The sequence below is a fragment of the Hypanus sabinus genome, assembly GCF_030144855.1.
Source record: "Hypanus sabinus isolate sHypSab1 chromosome 5 unlocalized genomic scaffold, sHypSab1.hap1 SUPER_5_unloc_1, whole genome shotgun sequence".
Taxonomy (NCBI): domain Eukaryota; kingdom Metazoa; phylum Chordata; class Chondrichthyes; order Myliobatiformes; family Dasyatidae; genus Hypanus; species Hypanus sabinus.
The window spans coordinates 323,005-344,870 of NW_026778917.1; the positions used below are offsets into that span (position 1 = coordinate 323,005).

A 21,866-nucleotide genomic window follows, 5' to 3' on the forward strand; every position below is an offset into this window, starting at 1 on the left:
TAGATAGGGTCGTAAAGAGAGCTTTTGGTACATTGGCCTTTATAAATCGAAGTATTGAGTATAAGAGTTGGAATGTAATGGTGAGGTTGTATAAGGCATTGGTGAGACCGAATTTGGAGTATTGTGTGCAGTTTTGGTCACCTAATTACAGGAAGGATATTAATAAGGTTGAAAGAGTGTAGAGAAGGTTTACAAGGATATTGCTGGGACTTGAGAAACTGAGCTACAGAGAAAGGTTGAATAGGTTAGGGCTTTATTCACTGGAGTGTAGAAGAATGAGGGGAGACTTGATAGAGTATAAAATTATGATGGGTATAGATAGAGTGAATGCAAGCAGGCTTTTTCCACTGAGGCCAGGGGAGAAAAAAAACCAGAGGACATGGGTTAAGGGTGAAGGGGGAAAAGTTTAAAGGGAACATTGGGGGGGGGGGGGCTTCTTCACAGAGAGAGTGGTGGGAGTGTGGAATGAGCTGCCAGATGAAGTAAATGCGGGCTCACTTTTAACATTTAAGAAAAACATGGATGAGAGGTGTATGGACGGATAAGAGCCAGGTGCAGGTCAGTGGGACTAGGCAGAAAAATGGTTCGGCACAGCCAAGGGCCAAAAGATGTAAGTCTCACTGGTCTATAATTACCCGGACTATCCCTACTACCTTTATTGAACAAGAGGGCAACATTCGCCTCCCTCCAATCCTCTGGTACCATTGCCTTGGACAATGAGGACATAAAGATCTTAGCCAGAGGCTCAGCAGTCTTTTCCCTCGCCTCGTGGAGCAGCCTGGAGAATATACCATCAGGCCCCGAGGACTTACCCATCCTAATGTATTTTAACAACTCCAACACCTCCTCTCCCTTAATATCAACATGATCCACAACTTCAACCTTACTCATATTGTCCTCATCATCATCAAGTTCCCTCTCAGTGGTGAATACCGAAGAGAAGTATTCATTGAGGACCTCGCTCACTTCCACAGCCTCCAGGCACATCTTCCCACCTTTATCTCCAATCGGTCCTACCTTTACTCCTGTCATCTTTTTGTTCTTCACATAATTGAAGAATGCCTTGGGGTTTTCCTTTATCCTACTCGCCAAGGCCTTCTCATGCCCCCTTCTCGCTCTCCTCAGCCCCTTAAGCTCCTTTCTTGCTACCCTATATTCCTCAATAGCCCCATCTGATCCTTGCTTCCTAAACCTCATGTATGCTGCCTTCTTCCTGCTGACCATTCAACCATTCTTCAGCCACGATTCAGTGATGGCCACAACAGCATACCTGGCAATCTGTAATACTGTAACAAGATCATCCACCTTATTTCTTAAAAACATAGAAAACCTACAGCACAATACAGACCCTTCGGCCCACAAAGTTGATCCTAACATGTCCCTACCTTAGAAATTACTAGGCTTACCCATAGCCCTTTATTTTTCTAAGCTCCATGTACCTATCCAAAAGACTCTTAAAAGACCCTATCATATCCGCCTTCACCACCATTGCCGGCTGCCCATTCCATGCAATCACCACTCTGAGTAAAAAACTTGCCCCAGACATTTCCTCTGTACCTATTCTCAGCACCTTAAACCTGTGTCCTCCTGTGTCCTCTTTTCAGCCCTGGGAAAAAGCCTCTGACTGTCCACACGATCAATGCCTCTCATCATCTTTATACACCTCTATCAGGTCACCTCTCATCTCTGTCGCTCCAAGAATAAATAGCTGCAACATTACCTCTCGGCTCCTAAATTCAATTCCACGATCGATGAAGGTCAATGCACCGTACGCCTTCTTAACCACTGAGTCAGCCTGCACAGCTGCTTTGAGTGTCCTATGGACTCGGACCCCAAGATCCCTCTGATCCTCCACACTGCCAAGAGTCTTACATTAATACTATATTCTGCCATCATATTTGACCTACCAAAATGAACCACCTCACATTCATCTGGGTTGAACTCCATCTGCCACTTTCAGTGCAGTTTTGCATCCTATCAACGTCCCATTGTAACCTCTGACAGCCCTCCACACTATCCACAACACCTCCAACTTTTGTGTCATCAGCAAACTTACTAACCCATCTCTCCACTTCTTCGTCCAGGTCATTTATAAAAATCACAAAGTGTAGGGGTCCCAGAACAGTTCCCCTGAGACACACCGACCTCCATTCAGAATATGACCCGTCTGCAACCACTCTTTGCCTTCTGTGGACAAGCCAGTTCTTGATCCACAAAGTAATGTCCCCTTGCATCCCATGCCTCCTTACTTTCTCAATAAGCCTTGCACGTGGTACCTTATCAAATGCCTTGCTGAAATCCATATACACTACATCTACTGCTCTCCCTTCATCAATGTGTTTACTCACATCCTCAAAAAATTCAATCAGGCTCGTAAGGCAGGACCTGCCCTTGACAAAGCCATGCTAACTATTCCTAATCATATTATACCTCTCCAAATGTTCATAAATCCTGCCTCAGGATCTTGTCCATCAACTTACCAACCACTGAGGTAGGACTCACTGGTCTATAATTTCCTGGGCTATCTCTACTCCCTTTCTTAAATAAGGGAACAACATCCGCAACCCTCCAATCCTCTGGAACGTCTCCTGTCCCCATTGATGATGTAAAGATCATTGCCAGAGGCTCAGCAATCTACTCCCTTGCCTCCCACAGTAGCCTGGGGTCCATCTCATTCGGTCCCGGTGACTTACCCAACTTGATGCTTTCCAAAAGCTCCAGTACATCCTCTTTCTTAACATCTACATGCTCAAGCTTTTCAGTCTGCTGCAAGTCATCACTACAATCACCAAGATCCTTTTCCATAGTGAATACTGAAGTAAAGTATTCATTAAGTACCCCTGCTATTTCCTCTGGTTGCATACCCACTTTCCCACTGCCACTCTTGATAGGTCCTATTCTTTCACATCTTATCCTCTTGCTCTTCACATACTTGCAGAATGCCTTGGGGTTTTCCTTAATTTTGCTTGCCAAGGAATTCCCATGGCCCCTTCTGGCTCTCCTAATTTCCTTTATAAACTCCTTCCTGCTAGCCTTATAATCTTCTAGATCTCTAACATTACCTAGCTCTCTGAACTTTTTGTAAGCTTTTTTCTTCTTGACTAGATTTTCTACAGCCTTTGTACACCACAGTTCCTGTACCCTACCATAACTTTCCTGACCTATGCAGAACTCCACACAAATAACCCCTGAAAATTTGTTACATTTCTTCCATACATTTCCCTGAGAACATCTGTTCCCAATTTAAGATTCCAAGTTCCTGCCTGACAGCCTCATAATTCCCCTTACTCCAATTAAACACTTTTCTAACTTGTCTGTTCCTATCTCTCTCCAATGCCATTGTAAAGGAGATAGAACTATGATCACTTATCTACATATTGTGTCAGGAAACCTTCCTGAACACACCTAGCAAACTCCACCCCATCTAAACCCCTTGCTCTAGGGAGATGCCAATCGATATTTGGGAAATTAAAATCTCCCACCACGACAACTCTGTTATTATTACACCTTTCCAGGATCTGTTTCCCTATCTGCTCCTCGATATCCCTGTTACTATTGAGCAGCCTATTAAAAACACCCAGTAGAATTATTGACCTCCTTCCTGTTCCTACCCTCCACCCACAGACTCCGTATACAATCCCTCCATGACATCAACCTTTTCTGCAGCCATGACACTTCTTATACTCCACTCATTGAGATCCCGCATCTTGAGTACTGTATTTGCTATCCTTTCTGATTCTGCAGCACTAATGTTTTGATACTTGTCCTATTGCCTGTGACTACGTCGCATCAGCTGCCTGTCCTTCCTGACATCCAGACTGCACGCTATCTTTACTTTTTTACCATCCGTCCTATCCTGCGTCTCTTCACTCCAGTTCCCACCCACTTTCTCAGCCACACATTTATCTGCCAAATCATCCTGTTTCTACCCTCACTGGCACATGGCCCAGGCAGCGATCCAGAAATTACTACCCGGGACATCCTGCTTCTCAGCTTTCCACCGAGCTCACTAAAATCTCTTCACAGGACCTCATTGCCTTTCCTTCCTCTGTTATTGGTACCAATATGTACCAAGACATCCGGCTGGTCTCCCTCCCTCTCCAAAATGTTGATGCAATCTGAGATATCCCTGACTCTGACACCTGGGAGGCAACATACCACCCAGATGTCCCGTTCACATTAACAGAATCTCCTGTCTGTTCACTCACTGAGTCCCCTATTTCGATGTACCGGTGATAAATGAAGATAATCCCTCATCTAATCCCTTGAAGATCCCCTCTCATTCTTCTGAACAGGAGGAACTGGAGTCTTCGCTCCCACACCACCAGGTTCAGGAACAGTTGTTACCCGACAACCATCATACTCTGAAGCAGTGTGGAGAACCTCACTCTCCACAACTCTGATCTGATTCTACAACTGCAAACTCCTGCCCAAGAGTCTCCCCCCAAAACAGCGACTGTACTCTTTGCCATGGATGCTCCCTGGCCCGCCGAGTTCCTCCAGCATCTTGTGTGGTGCCCACCTTCAGGAACTCTTTTCAACTCATGTTCACAATATTATCTTTTCTATTTGCAAAATATAATCTTTTTTAGTTATTTTTCAGTTTATCAGAAATTCTATTGTATTTCTTTATATTTCTTGTAAATGCCATCAAGTAAATGGAACTCCAGGTAGCATATGGCAAAATATATGCACTCTGATTATAAATTCATTTTACAAATGTGAATTTCAGCAAGAATAGCCCCAGTCAACTCAATCCCTCTTTAAAGGACAACCCCCTCACCTCCAAACTCGACCTAGTGACCCTCCTCTGCACCACCTTCAAAGCCCGTGTCACTCCCCCCAAGATGTGTAACCCCATCTGTAACATTGGCCAGAGCTGAGCACAGGGTGAACATGCCTGGTATCTCCAGCCGACCCTCGTACTCCCGGCCCAGAAGCTGGTTTTGGATGACACAGGAGTACACGCCAGGCGTGGCGTGACTCACAGCGATGACACTCTCCACTCTCAGGAGCCCAGCATCGTCCGCTACCTCCGACTCCTTGTGTGCTGAGATGCGCTGACCCGCGGCGTCCCGCCACATCACTTGCGGCCGCGGGAACCACTTCTCCGAGATGCAGCCCACCAGGATCCCGTTGCCCTCGTAGCCCACCATCTTCATCGTGGGCTGCTGTCCCATACCTGGAGGGGAGGGGTGTCAGTGGGCAATGGCGCCAGTTCAGTTTAAACAGGAGCTCACAAAGGAGTTTTCCCCCTGCATTCCCCGAATCACCATAGTGACCTCTCTCAACCCCTAGACATATCAACATCTCATTCAGTACACCTGTCTCAGTAAGCAACCAGCCTCACCGTTCCACAGCACACTGTCCCCTCTGCACTCGCTCATCCTTTCCAAGCATCCCACTGTCCCTCTCCCCTTCTCTTGCCCTCCCTCCCAACTCCCATCCCATCCTCCCACCCTCCCTCTCCACTCCCCATATCCCACCCTTCCTCTCCACTCCCCTCTCCTTGTCTCACCCTCCCTCTCCACTCCCCATATCCCACCCTCCCTCTCCCCTTATCCCACCCTCCCTCTCCACTCCTTGTCTCACCCAACTCCCATCCTGTCATCCCACCCTCCCTCCCCTCCCCTCATCCTGTCCTCCCTCACCTCCACTTCCCTTATACTGCCCAGCCTCTCCACCTTATCCAGCCCCGCCCCCCAGCTAACCTCCTGCTACCTGCACTGTCCTGCCTCCGCTGCGACAAAGTACCCTCTCGGTCCCCTGCAAACGCCACCCCCCCCCAGCCCATTTCCCGCTGTCCAGTGACACCCTCACTCACTGGCAACTTGCAGCTGCAGAGAGCCCTCCTCGTCCAGTGTCTTGGAGACCACGAAGCACTTGTAGCGTCCCGCATCGCGCACGGTCACCTTCTTCAGCAGCAGGGAGACGTTCCCCTGGGGAAAGGAGTCCTTGAACAGCTCCGTCCTCCCGGAGTACTGTGCTATCTGGGACTCAGGACTGTCCTGCCCCTTCCGGTACAGGTGCACCACCTTGGACCAGTCCTCCCGGAACCAGCGCACCTCCATCTCCACAGGGACCTCGGCCGGAACCAGCTGGCAACCCAACACAGCATCCTGGCCGACCTCAGCCACGACAGGCTTGCTCGGAGTGACCACGATAAACTCCCCTGGGGACGTGCAGGTAAAACACAGTCAGAGTGTCGACAGTAACCCTCTCAGACACTTTATAGAGACAGAATTATCGTCACTGACTTAATCTGCACGTAATTTATCGTATTCCAGCAGCAGAGGCGTCAAGTTAATCAGTGTGGTTGGTGCTGCTCTCTAGTGTTTGCTCGGTGGAAGACAAGCTGGATCGTGTGTGCGGATCTGCAAGTGAGTGATCATGGGACTGCTGCCAGCTTCTTCTTGCCAACAACATCCTGTGCATCATCAAACTACAGGGCCTGGGCTAGATTATATTTTTGTGAAACTGCACACTTATTGCTGACTCATATGTGCTGAATATGCCTTGTGCTGTGTCTGACTATTGCACCTTGACCCCCAGAGGAACACTGTTTCGTTCGGCTGTATTCCTGTGTGGTTCAATAACAACTAAACATGAAGACGGGAATATCCGACAGACATAGTCACACGGGCCTCTTAACCTGCTGCATTTCTGAATAATTATTACAATATTAATCATAACATCAGGGAAAATTTAATGTTTCTGAAACAGAGGCACTATAAAAGTGGATCTAAATCTATAAAAATACTGGCATGGAAAATGGAAAAAAAACAGCAGAAAATACAATTCATAGAATTAGGGATCCAAGAGCAGAAATGATAAAAATTAAACTCAGTGAAATTCAAGAAGCTTTTGAACTGTTTTACAAAACTTTATATTCCAAAGTTCCGGGGGAAGCATAACCCAAATTGACACCTTCTTGAATTCTCTAGTTACCCACTGTAAGCGAAGAACAAAATAGAAGAATGACTGCTGACATAACTGAAGTTAAACTAAAAGCTGCAATTAATAGGCTTAAATTAAGCAAATCACCAGGATTAGATGGGTATACGGCAGAGTGGTAAAAGAATTTCAAAATGAGTTAATTCCTGTCTTATTCCCCACACTGAACTGGCTCTAAAAAAGGCACAAATGCCACCCAATAGACAATAGGTGCAGGAGTAGGCCATTCGGCCCTTCTAGCCAGCACCGCCATTCACTGTGATCATGGCTGATCTTACACAATCAGTACCCCTCCCCATATCCCTTGACCCCGCTATCTATAAGAGCTTTATCTAACTCTCTCTAGAATGCATCCAGAGACTTGGCCTCCACTGCCTTCTGGGACAGAGCATTCCATATATCCACCACTCTCTGGGTGAAAAAGTTTTTCCGCATCTCTGTTCTAAATGGCCTGCCCCTTATTCTTAAACTGAGGCCTCTAGTTCTGGACTCACCCATCAGTGGGAACATGCTTCCTGCCTCCAGCGTGTCCAATTCCTTAATAATCTTATATGTTTCAATCAGATCCCCTCTCATCCTTCTAAATTCCAGTGTATACAAGCCTAGTCGCTCCAATTTTTCAACATGTGACAGTCCCGCCATTCCGGAAATTAACCTTGTGAACCTACGCTGCACTCCCTCAATAGCAAGAATGTCCTTCCTCAAATTTGGAGACCAAAACTGCACACAATACTCCTGGTGGGGTCTCACCAGGGCCCTGTACAGCTGCAGAAGGACCTCTTTACTCCTATACTCAATTCCTCTTGTTACAAAGGTCAGTATGCCATTAGCTTTCTTCACTGCCTGCTGTACCTGCATGCTTGCTTTCATTGACTGATGTACAAGAACACCTAGATCTCGTTGTGCTTCCCCTTTTCCTAACTTGACTCCATTTAGATAGTAATCTGCCTTTCTGTTCTTGCCACCAGTGGATAACCTCACATTTATCCACATTAAACTGCATCTGCCATACATTTTTCCACTCACCCAACCTGTCCAAGTCACCCTGCATTCTCATAACATCTTCCTGACGTTTCACACTGCCACCCAGCTGTATGTCATCAGCAAATTTGCTAATGTTACTTTTAATCCCTTCATCTAAATCATTAATGTATATTGTAAACAGCTGCAGTCCCAGCACTGAACCTTGCGGTACCCCACTGGTCACAGCCTGGCATTCCGAAAGGGACCCGTTGGACTCTTTGTTTCCTGTCAGCCAGCCAATTTTCAATCCATGTCAGTACTCTGCCCCCAATACCATGTGCCCTAATTTTGCCCACTAATTTCCTATGTGGGACTTTATCAAATGCTTTCTGGAAGTCCAGGTACACTACATCCACTGGCTCTCCCTTGTCCATTTTCATAGTTACATCCTCAAAAAACTCCAGAAGATTAGTCAAGCATGATTTTCCCTTCATAAATCCATGCTGACTCAGACTGATCCTTCTACTGCTATCCAAATGTGTCGTAATTTCCTCTTTTATAATTGACTCCAGCATCTTTCCCACCACTGACGTCAGGCTATAATTCCCTGTTTTCTCTCTCCCTCCTTTCTTGAAAAGTGGGACAACATTAGCCACCCTCCAGTCAGCAGGAACTGTTCCTGAATCTATAGAACATTGGAAAATGATTACCAATGCGTCCACGATTTCTAGAGCCACCTCTTTAAGTACCCTAGGATGCAGACCATCAGGTCCCGTGGACTTATCAGCCTTCAGACTCAACAGTCTATCCAACACAGTTTCTTGCCTAATATAAAATTTCCTTCAGTTCATCCTTTACCCTAGTTCCTTTGGCCACTATTACATCTGGGAGATTGTTTGTGTCTTCCCTAGTGAAGACAGATCCAAAGTACTGGTTCAACTCATCTGCCATTTCCTTGTTTCCCACAATAAATTCACCCGTTTCTATCTTCAATGGTCCAATTTTGGTCTTGAAATATTTTTTTGCTATTCACATACCTAAAGAAGCTTTTACTACCCTCCTTTATATTCTTGGCTAGTTTACCTTCGTACCTCATTTTTTCTTGGCGTATTGCCTTTTTAGTTATCTTCTGTTGCTCCTTAAGAGCTTCCCAGTCCTCCAGTTTCCCGCTCATCTTTGCTATGTTATACTTCTCTTTTATTTTTATCCTGCCCTTTACTTCCCTCGTCAGCCACGGCCGCCCTTTACTGCCCTTAGGATCTTTCTTCCTCTTTGGAATGAACCGATCCTGCACCTTCTGCATTATTCCCAGAAATACCTGCCATTATTGTTCCACTGTCTTCCCTGCTAAGGTATTGTTCCATTGAACTTTGGCCAGCTCCTCCCCCATAGCTCCATAGTTCACTTTGTTCAACTGTAATACTGACACATCCGATTTTCCCTTCTCCTTCTCAAATTGTAGGTTAAAACATATCATATTATGGTCACTATCTCCTAATGGTTCATTTACCTCCAGGTCCCTGATCAAATCCGGTTCATTGCACAACACTAAATCTAGAATTGCCTTCTCCCTGGTAGGCTCCAGTACAAGCTGTTCTAAGAATCCATCTCGGAGGCACTCCACAAACTACATTTCTTGGGGTCCAGTACCATTCTGATTCTCCCAGTCTACCTGCATGTTGAAATCCCCCATGACAACTGCATCATTACCTTTGTGACATGCCAATTTTAACTCTTCATTCAACTTACACCCTACATCCAGACTGCTGTTTGGGGGCCTGTAGATAACTCCCATTAGGGTCTTTCTCCCCTTAGAATTTCTCAGTTCTATCCATACTGACTCTACATCCCCTGATTCTATGACCCCCCTCGCAAGGGACTGAATATGATTCCTCACCAACAGAGCCACCCCACCCCCAGCTGGAAAGAAGCAATAATCTCAGCTATACCAAAAGAAGGCAAGGATAAAATGGAATGCGGGTCATTTAGACCAATATCCGTTCTTAATGTAGATTATAGATTATTTACCTCCATCATGGCCAAATGATCAGAAGAGTTTCTACTCACTCTGACACGTAAGGATCAAACAGTTTTTATATAACAACATCAAACATAGTATACGAAGGACACTTCACATTGTGGATCATTTACAAAAAAATTAAATCGAAGCAATGCTGATAAGTGTTTACGCTGAAAAGGCATTTGATTCGGTTAATTGGAATTTTCTTTACAGAGTTTTACATAGATTTGGTTTACATGACACAATTATTAAAACTATACAGACACTATATGACAATCCTACTGCTAGGATTAAAATCAATGGATATTTATCAAATAGTTTTACCCTAGAACGGGGCACGAGACAAAGTTATGCATAGTCACCGCTACTTTTCACGTTATATCTGGAACCATTATCACAATAAATCAGACAAAATGAAGATATCAGGGGAATTACTATTAAAGGGACGGAGCATAAATTGGCTTGTTATGTGGATGACATTTTGATCTACCTAGGGCAACCAACATACTCTACCTAAATTGATGCAATCCTATGAACAATATGGTCAAATATCAGGATACTGATAATTGAAAAAAGGGGAGGAGGGGTGGTATTACTGGTCAGGGATACTATTACAGCTACAGAAAGGGTGGGTAATGTAGCAGGATCCTCTTTTGAGTCAGTATGGGTGGAAGTCAGGAACAGGAAGGGAGCAGTTACTCTACTGGGGGTATTCTATAGGCCCCCTGGTAGCAGCAGAGATACTGAGGAGCAGTTTGGGAGGCAGATTTTGGAAACGTACAAAAATAACAGGGTGACTTTATCAAAATATTTTATCAGAAATATCATGGGTGACTTTAACTTCCCTAATATTGATTGGCACCATATTAGTTTCAATTGTTGAGTTTGTTTAAGTGTGTCCAGGACGGATTCCTGTCACAGTGTGTTGACAGGCTGACTAGGGGGAATGCCATACTAGATCTAGTATTAGGTAACGAACCAGGTCAGGTCACAGATCTCTCAGTGGGTGAGCATCTGGGGGACAGTAACTACCGCTCCCTAGCCTTTAGCATTATCATGGAAAAGGACAGAATCAGAGAGGACAGGAAAAATTTTAATTGGGTAAGGGCAAATTATGAGGCTATCAGGCTAGAACTTGCGGGTGTGAATTGGGATGATGATTTGCAGGGAAATGTACTATGGACATGTGGTCGAAGTTTAAGGATCTCTTGCAGGATGTTAGGGATAAATTTGTCTCGGTGAGAAAGATAAAGAATGGTAGGATGAAGGAACCATGGGTGGGTGACAAGTGAGGTGGAAAATCTAGTCAGGTGGAAGAAGGCAGCAAACATGAGTTTTAGGAAGCAAGGATAAGATAGGGCTATTGAGGAATATAGGGTAGCAAGAAAGTAGGAGCTAAGGTGAGTAAGGAGGGGGCAAAAAGGCCTTGGCGAGTAGGGTAAAGGAAAACCCCAAGGCATTCTTCAATTACAAGAACAAAAGGATGACAGGAGTGAAGGTAGGACCGATTAGAGATAAAGATGGGAAGATGTGCCTGGAGGCTGTGGAAGTGAGCGAGGTCCTCAATGAATACTTCTCTTCGGTATTCACCACTGAGAGGGAAATTGATGATGATGAGGACAATATGAGTGAGGATGACGTTCTGAAGCATGTTGATATTAAGGGAGAGGAGGTGTTGGAGTTGTTACAATACATTAGGACGGATAAGACCCGGGGCCTGACGGAATGTTCCCCAGGCTGCTCCACGAAGCGACGGAAGAGATTGCTGAGCCTCTGGCTAAGATCTTTATATCCTCGTTGTCCATGGGAATGGTACCGGAGGACTGGAGGGAGGCGAATGTTGTCCACTTGTTCAAAAAAGTTAGTAGGGATAGTCTGGGTAATTATAGACCAGTGAGCCTTGCGTCTGTGGTGGGAAAGCTGTTGGAAAAGATTCTTAGAGACAGGATCTATGGGCATTTAGAGAATCCTGGTCTGATCAGGGACAGTCAGCATGGCTTTGTGAAGGGCAGATTGTGCCTAACAAGCCTGATAGAGTTCTTTGAGGAGGTGACCAAGCATATAGATGAGGGTAGTGCAGTGGATGTGATCTACATGGATTTTAGTAAGGCATTTGACAAGGTTCCACACGGTAGGCTTATTCAGAAAATCAGAAGGCATGGGATCCAGGGATGTTTGGCCAGGTGGATTCAGAATTGGCTTGCCTGCAGAAGGCAGAGGGTTGTGATGGAGGGAGCACATTCAGATTGGAGGGTTGTGACTAGTGGTGTCCCACAAGGATCTGTTCTGGGACCTCTACTTTTCGTGATTTTTATTAATGACCTGGATGCGGGGGTAGAAGGTTGGGTTGGCAAGTTTGCAGACGACACAAAGGTTGATGGTATTGGTGGTGAGGATTGTCAATGATTGCAGAGAGACATTGATAGGTTGCAGAAGTGGGCTGAGAAGTGGCAGATGGAGTTCAACCCAGAGAAGTGTGAGGTGGTACACTTTGGAAGGACAAACTCCAAGGCAGGGTACAATATAAATGGCAGGATACTTGTGGAGGAGCAGAGGGATCTGGGGGTACATATCCATAAAGTTAGATAGGTAGATAGGGCAGTTAAGAAAGCTTATGGGGTGTTAGCTTTCATAAGTCGAGGGACAGAGTTTAAGAGACGCGATGTAATGATGCAGCTCTATAAAACTCTCGTTAGGCCACACTTGGAGTACTGTGTCCAGTTCTGGTCGCCTCACTATAGAAGGATGTGGAAGCATTGGAAAGAGTACAGAGGAGATTTACCAGGATGCTGCCTGGTTTAGAGAGTATGGATTATGATCAGAGATTAAATGAGGTAGTACTTTACTCTTTGGAGAGGAGGAGGATGAGGGGAGACATGATAGAGGTGTACAAGATATTAAGAGGAATAGACAAGAGTGGACAGCCAGCCTCATCCCCAGGGCACCACTGCTCAGTGCAAGAGGACATGGCTTTAAGGGAAAGGGAGGGAAGTTCAAGGGGGATATTAGAGGAAGGGTTTTCACACAGAGGGTGGTTGGTGCATGGAATGCACTGCCTGAGTCAGTGGTGGAGGTAGATACACTAGTGAAGTTTAAGAGACTACTAGACAGGTATAGGGAGGAATTTAAAGTGGGGGGGGGGGTTATATGGGAGGCAGGTTTGAGGGTCGGTACAACATTGTGGGCCGAAGGGCCTGTAATGTACTGTACTATTCTATGTTCTATATATACAAGATCAACATAGATAAAACCCAATTACTTTCATATAACTATAGCCCAAGAGAAATTGAAAGTAGATAACCCTGGGCATGGCACACAGAGTCTTTCAAATATTTGGGCATCATTATGCCAAAAGATTTGGCAAAATTATCAGAATGTAATTATCAGCCTTTATACAAAAATTTAAGGAAGATATGGCAAGATGGAACCTGATTCCTTTTTTCAGTCTCAATTCAAGGATTGAGTCTATTAAAATGAATATACTGCCCAGACTGTTATATCTCTTTCAGACCCTACCAATAGAGATTAATCAAAATCAATTCAATGAATGGAACAAAATGTTATCAAGATATATATGGCAAGTTAAAAGGCCTAAAGTTTGTCTCAAAACTTTGCAATCAGCCAAGGAAAATGGGGGGATGGGGCCTACCTTCTCTTAGAGGTTATTATTTTGCAGCTCAGTTGAGAGCTGTGATATGTTGGTGCAACCCATCACATGACGCTCAATGGAAAAACATTGAGGAGCGGGTACTTCCCATCCCCATACTGGCAATTTTGTCTGATAACAACTTGCAATGGTACATAAATACTATTGAAAACCCATGGGTAAAATGGACTCCTAAAATATGGAAAATGATTATAAAAGAATATAAACTAGAGGGAGATATTGCAATTCTTAAATGCTGTGCATATGACTCAGATTTTACGCCAAATAAATTGGATGCTAGATTTAAGGACTGGACAGCTAAAGGAATAACAGTTCTTTGTAATATAATGAAAGGAGGAACACTGTTCAGTTTTGAAATGCTTAAAAAGAAATACTTATTAGAAAAACAAGACTTTTATTGGTAATTACTGATATGACAATATGTTAACAGGACAGTTAAAAATGTAACCAAGGCAAGTACACGTTTGATAGAGCTGTTCAGAAAAACATAATTCAGATAACGGTAGTAGAATCATTTCAAGTGTGTATAAGGGTTTGTCAAATCTTAAAACACATTTGACTTCATACATTAAAACAAAATGGGAGAAGGAAGGAGGGATAATTATATCTGAGGAAGAATGGACAATAATATGGAGGTTATCAATGGAAGTGTACCAGTTCACAGAAATGCAGGGAGTTTGGATGGAAAAACTTGATAAAATATTTTATTACACCCTCTCCAAAAATCCCACTGTGATAGTAACCTCCCTGTTTGCTGGAGAAATTGTGGAAATCAAAATGCAAACCATTATCATATTTTCTGGGAATGCCCCATTATCAAAGACTATTGGAGGGGGATACACAATGCCCTACAAGACATCTTTAAATGTGAAACACCCTTAGAAAGTAAGACCAGATACTTCAAGAATAGTTGAAAAGAGATAAATATTTAATGAATATACTGCTGGTGGCTGGTAAAAAGACTCTTACTAGGAAATGGTTATCACAGGAGAGCCCAACCTTAAATACGTGGATGGAAATTACAATGGACATTTACAAAATGGAGAAGATAACAGCATCTGTTAATCATAAGCTGGAACAATTTGATTCATACTGGGAAAAATGGTTTAACTACATAATGCCTCTTAGGCCTGATTTTATTGTCACAAATCAATGAATATGTTGTTTTTAAAAAAGATCACTCCCTATTTGTACATAGTTTTCTCCTTTCGCTTGTTCTTTCTTTCCTCTCTTTTCTATAAGTGTATACCTCAGATAAATATTATGTGGAGATTTGCAGCATATATGATTATATGAGTTATATGTACAATGTCTGAAATACATCTTTTGGAAATGTTTGTTTGATGATAAACTTCAATAAAAAATAAATTACAAAAAAAAACTGTTAAGCCATTTATCATCCATCTGTAATAATGGATGTCCTGCCGTTGGAGAGTGTCTCAAGGGGGTTCATGAGAATTATCACAGGAATGGTAGGGTTAACAACCAAACCTTTATGGCTTAATGGCAAATATTGAAAGGCTGCGATACAGTGGAGGTGGAGGGTGGGGAAGCTGAGGGCCAGAGAACACAGCTCAGAACAGAAGGACAGCACTTTAGAACAGAGGCGAGGAGCAATTTCCTTAGCCAGAAGGTGGCATATCTGTGGAATTTGTTTCCTTGACGGCTGTGGAAGCAGAGCAATCGGGTATATTTAAAGTGGAGGTTGATAGGTTCTAGATTAATCAGTGGTCGAAGGTTACGGGGAAAAGGCAGGAGAATGGGGTTGAGAGCAACAGTAAATTAGCCATCGGGCTAGAGGATCATCAGGAGCGCAGCAGCCACGGGGCCCTCAGCATCCCTCCCACCAGTCAGCAGGAGGTACTGCAGCATTCGGTTGGGAAACAGCTTCTTCCCCCAGGTTGAGAGACCACGGAACTCTGTGGTCCCAGGGCTCATCCAGAATGAAATGCCACAGCGTTATACTGTTTACTTTTCACCTGGCATCGGGAATGCCCAGCATTATTTCTTCATTTAATAGGGGTAATATTAATTATGTGTTGTGTATGTGAGTTACTGTATTGTACTGTGCACCTTGGTACGGAGGGACATTGTCTCGTTTCTGGCCGTATACGTGTGTATGGTTACGGTTGTATGACGATAAGCTACACTTGAACATGAATGGTGGAGATGACCTGATGGATGGAATAGCCTTATTCTTCTCCAACATCTTGTACACTAACTGTGACGCCTCGTCACCTCAATCACTGATTTCCAAAACCCACCCGTCTCCGCCAATGCCAGGAGATTCATCGCTCAATGTAAAGCACCTCAGCCAAGGCTGCAGGTTCCACACTGTCCGCCCAGGACATCCCAATCGGAAGCATTGTCCCGAGGAGTTGGGAAAGGGGAGCCCAGGAACACTGCACTGTCTTACCAAGAGACGTGGTGACCAGCAGGAGGAGAATCGCTAAAAGATATTGCCACTTCATCGCTCGACTATACCCAGTCATCGAGAATCCCACAGCAACGTTCACGGGAACCTGAAATGACATTCCACCCATGGTCAGACAAAAACCAGGGCACCATCCAGACTGAGAGCATCGTCCATCCCCCAGAGGAGCAAGTGGCAGATCCCACCCCCAAACAGTCGCCCAGTTCATTGTGCTGAGAGTGGAGTTACTCTGCGTTAAGGATTTGGAGCTGGATGTGGGTAAAATCTAGATCATTTGGGATGCTGGGGGGCAATGGACAGGACATAGAGAGAGATGGTTACACACAAGGTGCAGGACACTGGGTGACAGTCAGGAAGGGGAAAAGAGGGTAAACAGCCAATGTAGAGTATCCCTGTGGTCATCCCCTCAACAACAGATACACCACTTTGGATACTGCTGGGGGAGGAGGGAATGACCTAGCAGAGGAAAGTCACAGCGGTCTGGTCTCTGGCACTGAGTGGCTCAGCCAACCAAAAGGAAACGGGGGAGAAGAGGTGAACTGTGGTGATTGAGGATTTGTTAGTTAGGGGAACAGAACAGAGGCTCTGTGGATAAGAACGAGACTATCAGATGGTATGTCGCTTCCCAGTGCCACAGATCAGGACTTCTCAGATCGAGTCCTCAGCATTCTTAAGTGGGAGGGTGTGATCCACGTAGGTACCAACGACGCAGGTAGGAAGAGTGACAAGGTTCTGCAAACAGCGTTCAGGGAGTTAAAGGACAGGGCCTCCCCTCCAGGGTTGTGATTTCAGGATTGCTACATGCTAGTGAGGCCAGAAATAGAAACGTAGCCAAGGAGCTGGTGTAAGATGGAGAGCATAAGATTTTTTTGATCATTGGGTTCTCTTCCAGGGAAGGTGCGGCCAGTACAGAAGAGACGGTTTACACCTGGACTGGAAATGGATTAATATTCCAGCAGGAAGGTTTGCTAGTGCTGTACGGGGGGAGGAGCTAGATTTGTAGCGGGATGGGAACCAGAGTGTCAGAACAGTTAGTGGAAAGGTTGTGGAGGGAGATGTTAGTAAAACCTCAGACAAAGTCAGGAATCAAAAGTTTGAGGATGGTGTGACTGATGTGCTGCGATGCACATATTTCAATTGAAGAAGTATCATAGGAAAGGCAGATGAGCTCAGGACCTGGACCAACGCCTGGAATTACATATCACAGCCATCAGTGAGACTCGGTTGCAGGAGGGAAAGGACTGGCAGCTCACTACACGGGGGTTCCATTGTTTTACACATGACAGAGCGGCAGGGATCAAAGGAGGAGGGGTGACATTACTAGACAGTGGAAATGTCACATCAGTACAGTCACAGATGCAGTGAAGAAAGCTAATAGCATGTTGGCCTTCATAACAAGGGGAGTTGAGTATAGGAGCAAAGAGGTCCTTCTGCAGTTGTACAGGGCCCTGGTGAGACCACACATGGAGTATTGTGTTCATTTTGGTCTCCAAATTTGAGGAAGAACATTCTTGCTATTGAGGGAATGCAGCGTAGGTTCACAAGGTTAATTCCCCAGATGGTCATAGGTTGAAAGATTGGAGCAACTGGGCCTGTATACACTGGAATTTAGAAGGATGAGAGGGGATCTGATTGAGACATTATAAAGGGATTGGACATGCTAGAGGCAGGAAACATCTTCCCGGTGTTGGGGGAGTCCAGAACCAGAGGCCACAGTTTAAGAATAAGGGGCAGGCCATTTAGAACAGAGTTGAGGAAAAACTTTTTCACCCACAGAGTTGTGGATCTATGGAATGCTCTGTCTCAGAAGGCAGTGGAGGCCAATTCTCTGGATGCTTTCAAGAAAGAGTTAGATAGAGCTCTTAAAGATAGCGAAGTAAAGGGATATGGGGAGAAGGCAGGACGGGGTACTGACTGTGGATGATCAGCCGCGGGCTCGGATGGCCTACTCTGCACCTATTGTCTATTGGATCTGCTGTTGGGGAAGGAGTCAGGCAGGTGACAGAAGTTTGTGTTGGGAACACTTGGTACCTGGCGATTGGGCGATCAATGAAAGGAGTGCGTAAAAAGAGTTATCCTTCACTCAGGACCAGAATTCAGATTTAAAAGGTTCTCTTGACTTCGGCAGCGACAAGTCAACGAGAGAGATTGACGAGAAAGGGCGATGAAAATAATGTAAACGCACACTGAACGCGATTCTTTTCAGGGTCCCGGTGTTAAGAGTGGCTCGGGCGTGGGTGAGGGAACGCATCGTATGTTTCCCTCTTTCTGTTGTTATTTGTCCACCCCACGTCTGTTAGGGCACAGTGAGCCATGTTCTGTACTGTGTGTGGGACAAACACATCTGCAGCAGGAGCACCCCAGAGAACGTACAAGGGAACCGGAGCTCCAGGCAAACCTGTCACCCCCGGATTGCAGGAGACAGGTGACTGTCAGGAGGAGAAGTACACAGACGGCACCGCTTTGGACACGACCGGGGGGAAGCCGCAGCCACAGTAACCGGACACAGTGACAAAATGGCGCCGCGGCGGGTGGGTGGGGTGGGGTGGGGGAGCAAGTCCGACTGCGGATCCCGGAAGGCCTGACATTCCGGGCAGGCCTGGACCCACGGCATTTCCAGCAGTCTCGCCCCCGCCCCACCCCCATCCCGGGACAGTGACCCGCACTCCGGCGGGGAGACGGCCACTCGCCCAGGCCGCGCTCCCTCCTTCCCACGTTCCCCAAACCCTTCCCGGCCGCTTCGGGACACTTACCCGGGATGGTGACGGGTCGGCGGCAGCCACGGCCCCGGGGCAGCGTCGGGGTCTCTACCCCCGGAACTTTCACTTTGGAACCAGTCCGGCGACGAGCACGACGGGGTGACCGAGCCCTCTGTCACTCACACTACGTCACGGCCTAAACCCCGCCCCAGCGCGGTTCACCTTCTCCCTATTGACCGAGCCCTCTGTCACTCACACTACGTCACGACCTAAACCCCGCCCCGGCGCGGTTCACCTTCTCCCTATTGACCGAGCCCTCTGTCACTCACAATACGTCGCAGCCGAAACCCCGCCCCACACTTCCCGGCGCAAAGTTCACCTTCTCTCTATTGCCCCAGCCCGCTGTCACTCACACTACGTCACAGCCTAAACCCCGCCCCCGGCGCAAAGTTCAAGTAAAAATGCTGGTCAGGTCGCATCAAGTTCGTTTGCCCCAGCCCGCTGTCACTCACACTACGTCACAGCCTAAACCCCGCCCCCGGCGCAAAGTTCAAGTTCTCCCTTTTCAAGTTCCCGATGTCACTGGCCACAGTGAGGCTTCTCCCTCCAACTCTTCCCTCATCGCGTCAGCAACTTCCTCTCGGTTTTCACAACGATGGGTGGCGACTCAGAGAGAGAGGGGATTCTTCATTCATCAGGGAGAAAGAAACGGGGAGGGGAGCACCAGAGGGAGATGGAGTGCAGGCAGAGTGATTGTGAGAGGGACGGGGGGGGGGGGGCGGCAAGAGGAAATAAATAAATAAATGGATGGGGTAAAAAGGGGAGGAGGAGCATTAACGGAAGTTAGAGAAATCAAGTCAAGTCACTTTTATTGTCATTTCCACCATACCTGCTGGAACAGTACACAGTAAAAACGAGACAATGTTTTTCAGGACCATGAAACAGTAAAAAAACTAGTTTGAACTACGTAATAAACTAAACAGAAAAAATATTACACTGGACTACAGACCTACCCAGGACTGCATAAAGTGCACAGAACAGTGCGGGCATTACAATAAATAATAAACAAGACAAGGTTCATGCCATCAGGTTGGAGGCTACCCAGTGTTGTTCCTCCAACCTGAGTGTGGCTTCATCTTGACAGTAGAGGAGGCCGTGGATTGACGTATCAGAACGGGATTGGGACGTGGAATTAAAATGTGTGGCCACTGGGAGATCCTGCTTTCTCCGGCGGACAGAACATAGGTGTTCAGCGGAATGGTCTCCCAGTCTGCGTCGGGTCTCACCCTCACCACCTTTCAGGGCCCCAGACAGTTCTTCTAGGTGAGGTGAAACTTCACCTGTGAGTTGGCTGGTGTGATTTTTCTCTTTCTTTTCAAATCTTTTTATTATTATTATTATTCAAAAATAGCACAAGTACATCAAAGTAACAACTTACAATGTCTCAAAAAAGAAATTATCTTAAAGACTGAAAACGTTGTGAATAAAAAAACCCTACTAAGCAAGAAAAGTGAGAAAGAAACCCATTGGGGGTACAACCCCGGAGCCATGCATCATACAGAAACCCATTGGGGGTACAACCCCGGAGCCATGCATCATACAGAAAGCTTCTAAAAATAAACATCAAACTGCCAACAAGAAAGAAAGATATACAGCACATTACAGGCCTTTCGGCCCACAATGTTGTGCCGACCCTCAAACCCTGCCTCCCATATAACCCCCCACCTTAAATTCCTCCATATACCTGTCTAGTAGTCTCTTAAACTTCACTAGTGTATCTGCCTCCACCACAGACTCAGGCAGTGCATTCCACGCACCAACCACTCTCTGAGTGAAAAACCTTCCTCTAATATCCCCCTTGAACTTCCCTCCCCTTACCTTAAAGCCATGTCCTCTTGTACTGAGCAGTGGTGCCCTGGGGAAGAGGTGCTGGCTGTCCACTCTGTCTATTCCTCTTAATATCTTGTACACCTCTATCATGTCTCCTCTCATCCTCCTTCTCTCCAAAGAGTAAAGCCCTGGCTCCCTTAATCTCTGATCATAATCCATACTCTCTAAACCAGGCAGCATCCTGGTAAATCTCCTCTGTACCCTTTCCAATGCTTTCACATCCTTCCTATAGTGAGGCGACCAGAACTGGACACAGTACTCCAAGTGTGGCCTAACCAGAGTTTTATACGGCTGCATCATTACATCATGTCTCTTAAACTTATCCCTCGACTTATGAAAACTAACACCCCATAAGCTTTCTTAACTACCCTATCTACCTGTGAGGCAACTTTCAGGGATCTGTGGACATCCCATCCTTCTGCACCACAGGGTCAGACTCAGTGCCAGAGGCCCTGCCACCGTGGCTCACACCTGGTCGATCATCCTCACCAACAGCATCCAGGACGGTAAACTTATTATTCAACGGAATGGCTACAGGGGTGCTCTGCATTACCTGTCTACTCTCCTTCACTTTCCCCCCTCGGACTGTCACCCAACGACCTGCTTCCGGCAGCCTAGGTGTGACTACCTCCCTGTAGTTCTCATCTACGACTGCCTCATTCTCCCTTATGAGTCGAAGGTCATCCAGCTGCTGCTCCAGCTGTTGCGCCCAGCCGCAAGCACTTCTGGCAGATGTGACTTATCAAAAAAATTTACATTTAGATCATGGAGGAAATCTATCCATTAACTGAAATGATAATAATGAGCCCCATCTTTTCTCAAAATCAAATAAAGGTTCAAAGGTTCGATTTCTAATTTTCTCCAAGCTAAGACACAGCATCACTTGAGAGAACCATTGTGACAAAGCAGGAGCTGACATATCCTTCCATTTCAACAAGATGGCCTTCCCAGCTATCAATGTAACAAATGCAATAACATGTTGGTCAGGCACAGAAATACCGTGGATATTTTGAGGAATTATTCCAAAAAGCACAGTCAATTTATTACGTTGTAAGTTGATTCTGAGTTCTTTAGAAATTGTCGAAAAGACTGACTTCTAAAACTGTTTTAATATAGAACATGACCAGAACATATGTGTCAGTGTAGATATTTCAGTTTTACATCTATCACAATACTTGTCAACATTGGGAAGTATTGTAGAAAGTCTCTCCTTTGTCAAATGGTAATGATGTACAATTT

General features: G+C 45.7%; 1 protein-coding gene across 1 annotated transcript in view; it reads right to left on the reverse strand.

Annotated features, from left to right (window-relative positions):
• Nucleotides 1–18,938, reverse strand: part of LOC132385427 (butyrophilin subfamily 2 member A1-like) — a 51,614-nt gene extending 32,676 nt beyond the window's left edge. The window contains exons 1-4 of the mRNA XM_059957488.1: nucleotides 18,792–18,938; nucleotides 16,021–16,126; nucleotides 5,825–6,172; nucleotides 4,901–5,182 (exon numbers count right to left, since the gene is read on the reverse strand). Of these exons, the coding sequence (XP_059813471.1) occupies nucleotides 4,901–5,182; nucleotides 5,825–6,172; nucleotides 16,021–16,096 (706 nt within the window). The 5' untranslated portion in view covers nucleotides 16,097–16,126; nucleotides 18,792–18,938. The remainder of the gene's footprint in view (nucleotides 1–4,900; nucleotides 5,183–5,824; nucleotides 6,173–16,020; nucleotides 16,127–18,791) is intronic.
• Nucleotides 18,939–21,866: the final 2,928 nt, after the last annotated feature.